The 12,874-nt window shown below is 36.4% G+C and overlaps 1 protein-coding gene across 1 annotated transcript in view; it reads right to left on the reverse strand.

The window, feature by feature from the left end:
- Positions 1–216: 216 nt before the first annotated feature.
- The window catches only part of LOC101392842 (zinc finger protein 474), a 28,806-nt gene continuing 16,148 nt past the window's right edge, over positions 217–12,874 (reverse strand). The window contains exons 2-3 of the mRNA XM_004420272.3: positions 3,197–3,377; positions 217–483 (exon numbers count right to left, since the gene is read on the reverse strand). Coding sequence (XP_004420329.2) covers positions 332–483; positions 3,197–3,377 — 333 coding nt within the window. The 3' untranslated portion in view covers positions 217–331. The remainder of the gene's footprint in view (positions 484–3,196; positions 3,378–12,874) is intronic.

Here is a 12,874-nt window from a genome sequence, read left to right on the forward strand (position 1 = left end):
TGGCTCTGAAATTTCCTTGAGACAAAAATGCCAGCTCTGCTGAGGCACAGCCCACTTATAATTCTGCCTGACAAAAGTGTGATATGCATGCCCCGCAGTGTGTCTATGCACATGCACGCAGCACTTGTTAAAAGCAGAACATTTACCCATCACACAGTGGTCACACTTGTGCCACCAGAGCACTGGGCTGGGCTTCCTGTGCTAGACAGCCTTTGGTCAATTCCAGTTTTCTTTGTTTCCTCTCCTTGGCTCCTTTTTTCCCTTCCCACCATATCACAATCTCTTTCAGAAGAATGTAATTGCTCTAACACTTCAGCAGGGAGAAAGGGCTTTACTTGGTGACTTTTGGTTTACAGGATCGTTGGTGAACAATCAGTCTGTCTGGCAGGAAAGTACGCCCACAAATAATACAGGGAACCAACTGACTCTGGGCACTTGTCCAAGCAGCTTCGTTTAAGGCATCAAGATCGTAGAAACCTTTGGCTGGAAAGTTAAAGAAAAAAAAAAAAAAGGAAAAAGAACAGAAAAGAAAGAAAAGGAAAAGAAAATGGTAAAATGGATCAATTTTCATTCTGGAGAACCATACTCTACTTTATGGAAAATATTATCAGGAAATACCTGTTGACTGAGGCTTTTAAACAAATCCTATTACTTTTGCCCCCCAAAAAACAAAACAAAACAAAAAAACAGTGCTGCTCACCCAAAGGTTGAGTAAAGTTAGCTATGAACCAGAGATTTTTCACTCCTTGGATTTTAAAAAGGGGAAGATATTGTTTTATGTGTTATGACATGCATTCTTCACTAATTATTAACATCTTTGCTTACACATTATTATCTTGCAAATATAACTTTTGGCCTTCTTTCAGTTGCCTCTAAATATAAGCTTACAAAAGGAAAAGAACATGTATTTGTATTTTCCTCTTCTGTAATCCTTCAGTGGAATGTTTTTAGAAGCCAAAACTGACAGTTGAGAGTGAATTTAAGATGAATTATATCCTAAAAATTTATAATCTCTTTATGGCCATAAACTCGAAGATTCTTTAAATCATTAAAGTGAAGAATACAAACAGACTAGTCAATCTGATGAGAAGTGTCCTTAAGAAAACAGCAAAGATCGCTGAGAGACGTATAATCTTCATTGGCAGAGCATAGGAAAAAAAGCATATGGCTTTATTTTAGAGAAACAGTGTGGGATTTAGCTTTAATAAACCTTATTTAAATAGCATGACTTTAGTACATTAAACTAACTATGTCTTAGAATTACCCCAAATAGGCCCCCCAAAATGTAGCCAGGCACTCAAAAATATATAACACAGTTTTAATCATTTTCACAGCACATATTTTTTCATTAAAGCCCAGGCTATTACACGATTTCTGTCTAATGGCTCACACAAGCATAGCAAACCTCAGATTCCTTAACATGCCCATTCCTAATGTTCTTTTATTTGCTCCATGGGAAATTAAAAACCAGCAAACCCAGAATTTCTCCTTTGGATAAAGCAAGTACGACTTTCTATGTAGGATACAAATGTGTAGTTTGAGTGCTTTGAAAACTCGTGAAAAGGAATGGCGCTGACTTTCTCCTTACTCTTATGAGTTTTAATACAGACTCGGAAGTTCCAGAGTATTCATTGATTCTCACTTATAGATGATTCATCACATTTCTAAGTTTTTGCATAAGCCTTTGACCTTGGATCTGCAGGAAGGGTAATTTGAACTCTGCAACCACAGTAAGTCCATGGGATGGAAATGGTAATGGGAGTTCTCTGGGCCTGGTGAGAAAGAGCACCTTCAGAAATAAAAATAGCATGAGGCCAAGAGGAAAATTGCAGGGAAGTGCAGTGATAGGACCTACCTGTTCCATCTGTAGGCAATAACAGAAAAATGAACCTACCTGGGCTTTCAAACTAGTAGTTTCTCTCACCTCTTCTAGATGTGTGATAATTATGCTCAAGCAGAGAAAGCGATAAAGATCAGAAGTAAAGGAAACACAGTTTTGACACCAAATGAGAATTGCTGGGAAGAGAGTTTTAATGAGGTAAACAATCTCTTTGTGGGCAAATGTTCTAATTTCAATAGATGGATGTTTTCATCTTGAGCTCTTTACCCATCTGTATTCAGAGTCCTCCTCTTAGCAAAGACTGAATAGTTTGAGTGCTAGCAGCATCTAGAACTTTACCATGACAAATCGGATTCCATTCTGTGGGTTGCTATAAAACTCTCTTTGGGTCACATCTCTAACAAGAGTGCTTTGGACTAATTGATACTAAATGACCTCCTGGCTCTGCAAATCTATAGCTACATAAGAAGAATGAATGAATTGAATTCAATTAGCTACTCCTCCTAAAACCAAGAAAGATTTTCCTTTGAAAGGAATCAGGGGCTCAAGTGAGAAAATGACAATAGTAGAAATGTGACCAGCAAGTCTGAGCTTGTATGGCAAAAATATTCTCTGAACTACTTTATTCTCATATCCTAAATGAGTAAGCATGAAGCTTGTAAAGAGACCACACATGGCAGTTTATGGAGTTTCAGTTTCATTTAGCTCATGCAGTGCTTTACAAAGTATTAATTGCAAAATTTTAAAAACCTGGACATTTCATATAGATGTCTAGATTTCCAGTTTTTTTGTGTGTTATTGAAATGTATGACCACACTAGGCTAAATGTCTTAATGAATAACACCAGCTGGAACTGGAGAGAGAGCTGGTGCTCTCAGCTCACCATAGTCCCCAACTTCCCTTTTTTCATACCTGGACCAGTTTATTCAATTTCATAACCTGGTTAGGGGACTCTGTAAGCATTTGGTTTTGGTACCCCTGCTCTACGAACACTAAGACACATTTGTATTTGAAAACATGTTTCCAGATATCCCCAAAAGTTTTTTAAGCTTTACATTTTTTAAGTATTATGTTTGATAATACATGAAAGTAATTTTTGGGAAATATAGCAAATTCCAGTGGCCCCCTCTTCTTGCACAATTTTTCCAGCACGTAGTATCTTTATATCTCAGCATCTGAAGACAACATTTTGGGCAGGCATTCCAGAACCGTTTTTTGTATTTGGCTGTAGCCGAGACAGTAAATGTTGCTGATTTCAGTTGCTTAAACAAATAAGAAAAGAATATCTCTACTCTTATAAGTTTAGAGAGAAAAGTCTCCCCTTATGCACTCAAGTCTTTTTTTCCAAAAACTTACCGGTAATGGTCCTGACTTCTGGTTTTTTAGGTTCTGGTCTCCTTAACTCTTTAGGCAACAAGTTGTTTTCATTATGCCATTTTTTCAGACATTGTGGCTCATGGATGGCAATTGATCTTGTTCCATATTCACGACCACAAATGTAGCAAACAATTGTTGGTGGACGTCTTATCATTGTTGGCTGCAAGTAGTATAAAATATCTGTTAGATAAAGTTCACATTTGGAAATTATATTTTCAAATCATAATACATTCAAATTAGCTAGAAAATCAATATGATTTTGTAAAAATTCCAACCAGTCAGATGAATTTAGCCTTTTTGACAAATTAAGAGAGCAAATTACGTTATCTGAGGGGCGGGGGAGGGTGAGGATGTGGGTTTGGGAGGAGTTTAGGAAATAAAGAAGAGCTAACCAGAATTCTACATATTGGTACTTTAATAAATATTGATTGATTATCTTCTGACTGTTCCCCATGCTGGGAGAATACAAAGCTAAATCAGCTATGAATCATTTGCTCAATAACATCAGGCTTTAGTATACTGGCATGTCTGAGAAATAAAGTAATAAGTGTCATTGGAGAGTTTAACAGATATTGTTGTGCCCACCCACATTCCCTCATGTCAACAACTTTCTACTGCAAGCACCTTTGTTCTCTGTCTTTTTTGACCTAGAACAGTCTCCACCCACAGGCAGGGCAACTAATCAATTACAGATGGGAGTTAGTGGTTAAATACCCAGCTTCCTCTTTAAGGCTGGTTCCATACAGTCTTCCAGATGGCCCCACTGGGATTGCACCACAGTTACTCCTTAACACACTGTGTAGGCTTCCTTCTCTGCCCTGTCTCCCCTCCCTCTGTTTTACTGGGGTTTCCTGAGATCGTCTCCCAAATAAACTACTTGAACTCAAATCATTCTTTTATCATTTGTTTCTGAGAGAATCAAATCTAAGCAAGAGTTAAGGATAAAATGCAATAGGGAGCTTCTGCTTCTGTCTAGGATATAGAAAGTTATAAGAAACGTTGCTCCCACCTAAACAATGAAAGCAAATCAAATAGCCAACAGAATAATATTTTTTGTCCACTGGAGACTCAAAGTTGCAAGGTAAGTTAATGAACTAAAAGAACTGCCTAAGTTTGAGGGTGGATCAGCAGACTCAAGAGAAAACCTCCCACCCTCCAACTTTACATGAATAGGAGACAACAGTTGTCTGCCACAGAGAAAAGGGCAGGACAGCCGAGTGTGAACCCTTCTGAGATGCAGGCATGCAGCGTCTGTGTATATAAACTCTCCCACCCAAAACAGTCCAACACTAGGGAGAGGCAGGAGCCTTGATAGAAACTCTCACCAGTTCAGGAACACAGGACCTGCATAAATCTGAGGGTCAAGCTGGAGAATTAGGCCATGCAATGAGTCCCAGATAAAAGCGGTCTATTGCTGAAGGAGGGGTGGGAGCACTAAGAGGGACTCCCTCTCTGTTGCAGGCATGTAGGGCCCACAAGAGTCTAAGAATATAGCAGGAGAACTGGGAGGAGCCCTTTGGCTCTAGGCCTTTCACTAAGTACAAGGCAGGGGCAATTTACCACTGGGGCAATTTAAAGCCTGTAATGCATTGAACATAACTAAAGCAAAGAGAAGATCCAAACCTTGCTAAATTACAGACTACATTGACACAGCCAATTATACTCACAGCCCGACAGAAGATGGGGCATACCCGTTTCTGAGTATAAGTATAATTTACCTCAGAATCTACTATTCTCTTACACAGAATGTCCAGCATTAAATCAAAATTGTAAAGCAGACACAGAAAGAAAATAGGATGCACCATCATCAGATACAATCTTAAATATAACCTAAGTTACGGCCTAGATATTGGGATTATCAGGGTTTTAAAATAATTATTTTGAAAATACTTATTTTAATTAATATTTAAGAATAATTATTTAAAATAATTGTAATGAATACATTAAAAGATCTAGAGGAAAAGGTGACAGCTTGTGTGAATACCAGGGAAATTAAAGCAGAGAGATGAAAGCAGATAGATAAAAATTATTAAAGAAAACCAATGGGAGGTGCTAAAATAAAAAACATGATATCAGAGATGAAATATTCATTTGATGGACTTTCAGCAGAAGCCCACACAGCAGAAGAAACAATCAGTAAACTTAAGGGCATGTCAAAAGAGATTATGCAAACTGTAACACAGAGAGAAAAAAGAATGAAGAACAAAGCAGAATAGACCAAATGGTCCAAGATATATGTAAGTGGATCCCAGAAGGAAGAGAAAAAAATGGAGCAAAAGAAAAAAATGAAGAGATTATGGCTGAAATTTTCTAAAATTGAGACAACAAATGACATATCCAAGAAGCTCAGAGAAATCCAAGCAGGATAAATAAGAAAAACAGAACTAGACACATAACAGTGAAACTTCTAAAAACCAAAGACAGGGCTGAAAGCAGTCAGAAAAAAACAGAGGCAATATATACAAGAGAATAAGAAAACAATGATAAGAATTTCAGATGATTTCTCATCAGAAAAAAATGGAGGACAGAAAACAATGGAATGACATTTTAAAAATGTTTAAAGAAAAAAAAAACACTACCATTAAAAAAATACCCACTACCATGTCAATTCAGAATTCCATATTCAGTAAAAATATCCTTCAATGTGAAGGTGAAATAAAGACATCTTTAACTAGACAAAAGGTGAAAGAATTCATCCTTGGCGGAGTTACTCTACAAGAAATCCTAAAAGAAGTTCTAAATGCTGAAGGAAAATATCAGCTAGAAATCTGGTTCTATAAGAAGGAATGGAAACATTATAAAATGCAAATAGTTCAATAAATTAAAACAATCTTTTAAAAATATTCCTAATTTTTGTACATATGTATGACAAAATCTCTTTAGACTATGGGCTCTTTGAAGAAAAATAGTAATAAAAGAGTATGGAGTTTATAGCATATAAATGTAAAGTTATAGTAAACAAGAGCACAAACAGTGAGGGCTAAAAATTGGAAATAGATTGTCATAGAATTCTTAGATCTTTCTTGAAGTAATTCTTTAAACATAGAATGTGACGTGATAAAGATGCATATTTCAATCACTATAGTAACCACTAAAGCACAAAGTCATGAAAAGAGGCATAACTAGGGGAGATAGACTATTAAAAAAAATTGATGAGTTAACCACTCCCCAAAGAAAGATAGGAAAGGAGGAATAGAGGACCAAAAAAATAAATAATAGAGATAGAATTAAAACACCAAGCTCGTAGACCTAAATCTAAACATATCAATAATTGCAGTAAATATAAACGGACTAAAGAACACAACTAAAAGGAATGGATTGACAGAATAGAGAAAAAACCAAGACCCAATTACATGTTGTTTACATGAAATGCATTTTATGAACATAAAGACACAGATAGATTACAAGTAAAAGGACAGGAAAAAAATTTCACCTAAACACTAAGCAAATGAAAGCTAGTTTGGCTATATTAGCAAAATTTAATTGAAATTCAGAGGTTGGAAATGTTTCTTCCAGTTGTGAAGATCAAAGAAAGCTTTAAGGAGGTAGCATTTGAAGAACGAGTAGAATTTAGAGCCCAAGAACCGGGGGGGTGGGAGTGGAGAAGGATATTGGAGACTGGGGAAACAGCTTGAGCAAAGCCTCAGGGCAGGAATCTGAAGGTGAGTACAGAGAATAGCAAATAACTCAGCCTGCCTTGTGTTCAGTGTAGCATTGAGAACTAGAATCAGACAGGTAGGCTGCAGCCATGCTGTGAACAACCATGAATGCCATGCTAAGGTCTGGATTTTGTTTTGTAAGGGATAGGAAGTTGTTAGGCAGGGGAATAATTTATAATCACACTTAAGGAATGTAAGTCTGGCTGCAATGTATCTAAAAGGGCTAGCAGGGCACATACCTATGAGGGTTTGAGCATTCATGGCTCTGAGAGTAAGGAAATCATGGGTCCAAGGGAATACCAATGTTTTATTCTAGGTAACAGGAGAGATAGTGATGTCATTAACTGAAGGGGGGAAATAGAAAAATACAGGTTGGAGAAGGAGAAATAAATGGATTCTATTCTGGACCTGTTGTCTTTGACATACTAGTAGAATTTAAATATGAGTAAGTCCAGCCAAAACAGGAAATAGAGGCTTGTAATTCAGGATTAGTGGGTTTCAGAGCTATTCACACAAAAGAGATGTTTATAACCATAAAAATTTCAGAAAAGGAGTTTATAGAGAGTATATGGAGAAAAATTCCTGGGAGAATATCTACAATAAGGAAATTGGGCAAGGGAAATTGCAGCCAACGAAATAAAGGTTCAAGTTTTCAGTCAAAGAAACAGCATGGGGACAAAAGACTCCAATCAGGATTCTGGAAACACTTCTGGTTTCCAGAAAGATAGTGTCATCAACGCTGTCAAATGCTACAGAGAGTGGTTGAGGTGGTTGAGGAAGGCCATTCGATTTGGTTACCAGTAGATTATATACCAGTGACTTATGCGAGTTTAGTTCCAATGGAGTGATAAGGATAAAACTAAATTGTTAGGAGTTAAAGATTAGGTTGAAGAGAAAAGGAATACACTTTCAAAAAATTTGCAGAAAGGAAATTTGAGAGATAAGCAGAGTTGAAGACAGATTTGTTTTGTGGTTGTTTTCAGGATAGGAGTGTCTTGGGCAGAGAGAGAGACTGCAGGCTGAAGGGAAAATGGATAATCAATAGAATAACATCTCCGAGGAGGCAGGAGGAGATGGGATCAAGGGTGTGACTGAAGATGTTATAATGCCTCTTAGGAAAGGGAAGATGAAACAGATGAAGTTGGAGAAAGGTTGGTGTGGAGAAGCGAGGCATAAGTGGAGCTCACATAAGATAAATTCAGTCTTCTAAGGAGGGGGCAAAGTGATCTTCAGAGAATGAAGAGATTCAAATTCTGGGCAAGAGAATAGCGTAAATATGGGAATTAGGCACTGCAGGGAATGTAATAATGATTCAGTTATGGAAGAATACTCATCGAATAACGGAAAAGACCTGGTTAAGTTGAACTGCAAGAAATTTCAATGAAATTAAATGACCTTTTTCAACATGTTCTTAAGTAGCACTGAATGGCATGAAAGCAGAAAAAAATTAAGCTGGTGGTGTGGTCACCTTTGGGGAAATAAAATATGGCAGAATGTGTGAAGGTTTTAGAATCTGCCTACTTTTAGCTAAGACTATTGGGGGTTTACACCTGCAATGGGAAGGGCACAGAGCAAGATCAAAGTCAGAAGGAAACATATTTATGATTTCTGCATACTCAAGCCGAAAAAGACTCTAGATGGGTAAATCCGCAATGAATACGGACCAAGCAAAATGGAAAATAGAGTTACCCTCTGGATGATCCAAGTTTTTAAAAAAGCACATTATTTGAGGTAGAATATTTTTATTCTATTATTCTATGCTAAATTATGCCAATAGACTACATTCATCAAAATAACTATAGTTGTTTATCCTTCCTTGTTATTAGCCATGGAACAGGGTCTTTAACACTTGAAAAGTAACTTCAAAAATACTTGAGGAATTCAATACCTAAGAGAAAGGGTAAAGCAGAAGCAATAATTTTCAAAATATCCAAAAGTTCCTTACTATTTTTCACATGTTTATTTACTTGAAAGATTAATTAAGTGCAGGTTTTTAGTTTAAAAACGAGAGGTTATTTTTTTTACTTTGATAATAATGAATTTATTAAAATTCCATATGGAAAGAATAAGCAAAATCCAGTATTTAACCAAGCATATAAGCGAAATAAATGGCATGGGTCCTAAATGAGGACATTCATATCACATTGTCAGCAGGTTTCTTTGAAAGGAAAAATTAGAAGAAAACAAGCAGACACAGAGGCCAGAAGACACACACAAAATAACTTAAAGAGATGTGGGAGAAAATTAATACCATAAAAAGGCTAAGATGTTCTATATTATATTTTCCAAAGCTTGTTCCATGCTATGTATTTGTGGTTGAACTGCAGATGAACCTGCAACACGCTCCGTATTCTTAGGTTTTGAGCATCTTACTCCTAAGCCATGCTCTAGGGAAGTGCAAGCAACCCAGACACAGCTGAAGAGAAAAATGCATCCCCAGGGTCTGAACAGAGATAAGAGAATCTCTTTTATTTTTCATTAATTTCACAATTGTCAGTCTCAAACTTCCAGAGAAAGCTGAACAATCGCCAACTTGTGGTTACTGCCACTACCCCAACTGCCAAGGTGTTACTTTTCAGCCTCTTTCTCTAGTGTTTTCAGATGAAAGTGGATGTGTGGGGGATGGAGAGGAGGAACAGGAAGAAGAGACCATAGCCCTGGCAGAAAGGGCAGAAGGCCCCTTCTTCACTAATGTGCTAATGTGACATGGCATAACAGAGCAAGGCAGGGGCAGTGAAGGTCTGCCCAGGGGGCTCGTCTACATGGGGCCTTAACAGGGCCAGCCAACTCCAGGAAAGCTTAATCAAAAGAAGGCAAAGAGGAAGCACTTAAGTCTAATGTTTCTGCAGAGCAAAGGATTAGATCAACAGTTTTCCTGTCAATATTTCAGATAGTATTTTGGGGGTGAGACATTACTTTTTTAACATCAGGGTAAAAGATTTCTTAAAAAATTAATCTCTGAATCTACATAAGTGTTATTTCAGGTGTAAACTGTTTCCTAAACTTCCTAAATGAACTGTCAACTACATGCCCCTATGCACAAAAGTTTATTAAGGCTCATCACAATTTTGCTTTTGTTCTTTCAGTTTCCCGGGAAAGTGTATTTAGGTTGGATATAGACAGAGCACTTGAACACTTCAGGGAAAGTTTTCATAAGTGTGTTTTTCTTTTAACTTGAATCCACTAACTTTCATATGTTTTCAATCGTTTTGCTGGCCACTATTGGAATTATTGTTTTATTTTCCAGGCGGCTTTTTTTTTTCTTTTTGTTAATGTCTTTTCTCTGTCAGGAACACCTCATGTTCAATCTTATAGGCCAGGACTGTGCAAAGCAAAGGGAAGTAGACATTTAACAACTTTTCTCCTAATCAGTGTAGATGACCTCTCATGTATCTACTCACTTTTACAATTTAAAATGAGTAGGTGTAATATCACCATTAAAGGAAAGGGAAAAGAAAAGATTAAGACCAAGAAAAAAGGGTGGTTTGGTGGAGAACCTCAAGAGAGATATTGATGGAAGAGGAATAGACATAGTTCTAGAAAATCTAGACTAGGATACCTATTTCAAATAGCTTCAAATAGCTCTCAATGACCTCCCTGGTAGTTCAGGCTGAAAGGAAACCACGGTGAATGACACAACTCAATAGCTAATAGAGCTTATGGAAGGAAGCATAAAAATTAGCAAGAAGGAAAAAATATTCCTAGCACTAAATACTGTTGCATGAATCTTAATGAAAGAAATATTAAAAATTAAAACAGAAGTCATTACTAGAAGTTTTATAAAAGTTCAGAAACACTCTTTATTTGTTCATTTCTTATATTAACCCACAATAAAAACTAAGTAATAATAGTGTGAAATTATAGTTGTGCGATATTATTTACAAGAGAGTTAGGAGATCATGAACCAAGGATGTAGCTTTTTGGAGATTTGTTGTGAAGTAGAAATTAGCAAGTAATATTTATGGGGCAATAGATCCCTTTGAAAATCTAATGACTGCTATGGTTATCGCTCCAGAAAAATGTACATGTATACAGAATTATGGGTATGATTTCAAAAAATTGGTGGACTCCCTAAAACCCATCCATTAGCCCCAGGAAGTGAGTTGTTGGCCTTTAGCCAGAGCCAAACTTTTTCTTCAAATAGATGCTCCTTTGTGTAAGGAGCCATTTGGCACCATTTAAATGTGTCAAAAAGTAGTGAGTTGAAGCATGCAAGAACTTATGAAACACACCACCTCTGGCTTCTCAGTGATCTTAAATCCTGCTTTGCCTAGAGCAGTCCCTGTTATATCCATTGTCTTGACTGAGTATTAATAGCTCCTTCCTTTACTCTCTAAAGTGTCCCTGTTTAGTCAACAAATTATATGGTCACTCTACTTCCCATCCCCTTTGAAAAACATTAATTAGCAAAATATAAGCAATCAAAGGAGGAAACAACAACAGAAAAGCTCAGAAATATTGAAGCCGTGACTATAAGACTGGGAATTAATTCATTTAAACATAAAACTAAGACAAAACGACTAGAGAAATTATGGTTAGAGAAGAGAATATAAAAAGAACCCACTTTGACAAATAAAAATAGTTAATTATCAAAAACTGGCAGGGGAAAGATGTTAATGATACTAAATTCCTCACCTTTCATGGCAAACAGTCAATTAAGTCAGTGTGATATTAAAACATAGAGTTAAAAAAATTTTTTAAATCTTTTAATAATTTATCTTTGTTTTTTAATGTTAGTGGGTCCTTTTAGAAACTAATATTCTTTTAGTGAAGATATATTTTTCTGTAGTTCAGCAATATCAGTTTCACTTTGGTTTCTTTTTTTCAAATTCAAGTAAAATTAAATATAATATCTCTATTAACAATAACTTGGATATGATGATCACACTTCAATGAAACAATCTGCATGTCTATTTATTTATATATGTTTATGTATATAGAGAGATGTCTGGAGTGATATTTGCTAAGGTCAAACTAAGGGGAGGTTGGGGTAATTTTTATATTTTCCTAATAGTTTGAATTTTTGTAGTGAACTTGTGTCATTTTCGTAAGAATAACAAAATAATAAAAAAGAATATCAACTCCACAGTCAAAACTTAAGCAGAGATTAGGAAAGAAAATCAGTCCTAAAAGGAAAAATCGAGTGGAGCCCAAATTACTTTCTGAAAACTCCTTTAATAATTGATAAAAGATGATATTCAAGGGCCAGCCCTGTGGCTTAGCAGTTAAGTGCGTGCGCTCCGCTACTGGCAGCCCGGGTTCGGATCCTGGGCACGCACTGACGCACGGCTTCTCCGGCCATGCTGAGGCCGCGTCCCACATGCAGCAACTAGAAGGATGTGCAACTATGACATACAACTATCTACTGGGGCTTTGGGGAATAAAAGGAGGAGGATTGGCAGTAGATGTTAGCTCAGAGCTGGTCTTCCTCAGCAAAAAGAGGAGGATTAACACGGATGTTAGCTCAGGGCTGATCTCCCTCACACACACAAAAATAATAATAATAATAAAGATGATATTCAAGGCTTTGTATACAATACAGTTTAGTATTGTAATAAATTAGTAATTGGAACTAGAATTAATATTAGGAATGAATACAGCTTTGCATAGTGTAAAATAAAAGTACAACACAAAATGAAAATATTTACAATATCTTAAATTACATTATTGCAATAATACTATTTTATTTTGTCAACTGTTTAAAGTTGACTATATTTCGGTTAAATGCTTGTATGATGCAACTTAATTGAAGTCCTAGAATTCTGCCCCATTACTTTAAAAAGCAGTAACAAAGGCCTGGAAAAATAATTTGAGAACAGGATTCAGCTTGAGTCTGTTTCCACCATAAGACAATTTAAATATAGCTCTTTCATATATTTAAATTTTGTTCAGGCTTGTTTTCCTGGCTTGGATGCATTAGCCAAAACACGAATTCACAAATAACTAAATGGGGCTGTATGGTGTTAGCCATCTTATGTTGAGTGGCAGCCAAAAAGAT

The sequence above is a fragment of the Ceratotherium simum genome, chromosome 4 (genome assembly GCF_057802395.1).
Source record: "Ceratotherium simum simum isolate JZ-2026a chromosome 4, ASM5780239v1, whole genome shotgun sequence".
Lineage (NCBI taxonomy): Eukaryota > Metazoa > Chordata > Mammalia > Perissodactyla > Rhinocerotidae > Ceratotherium > Ceratotherium simum.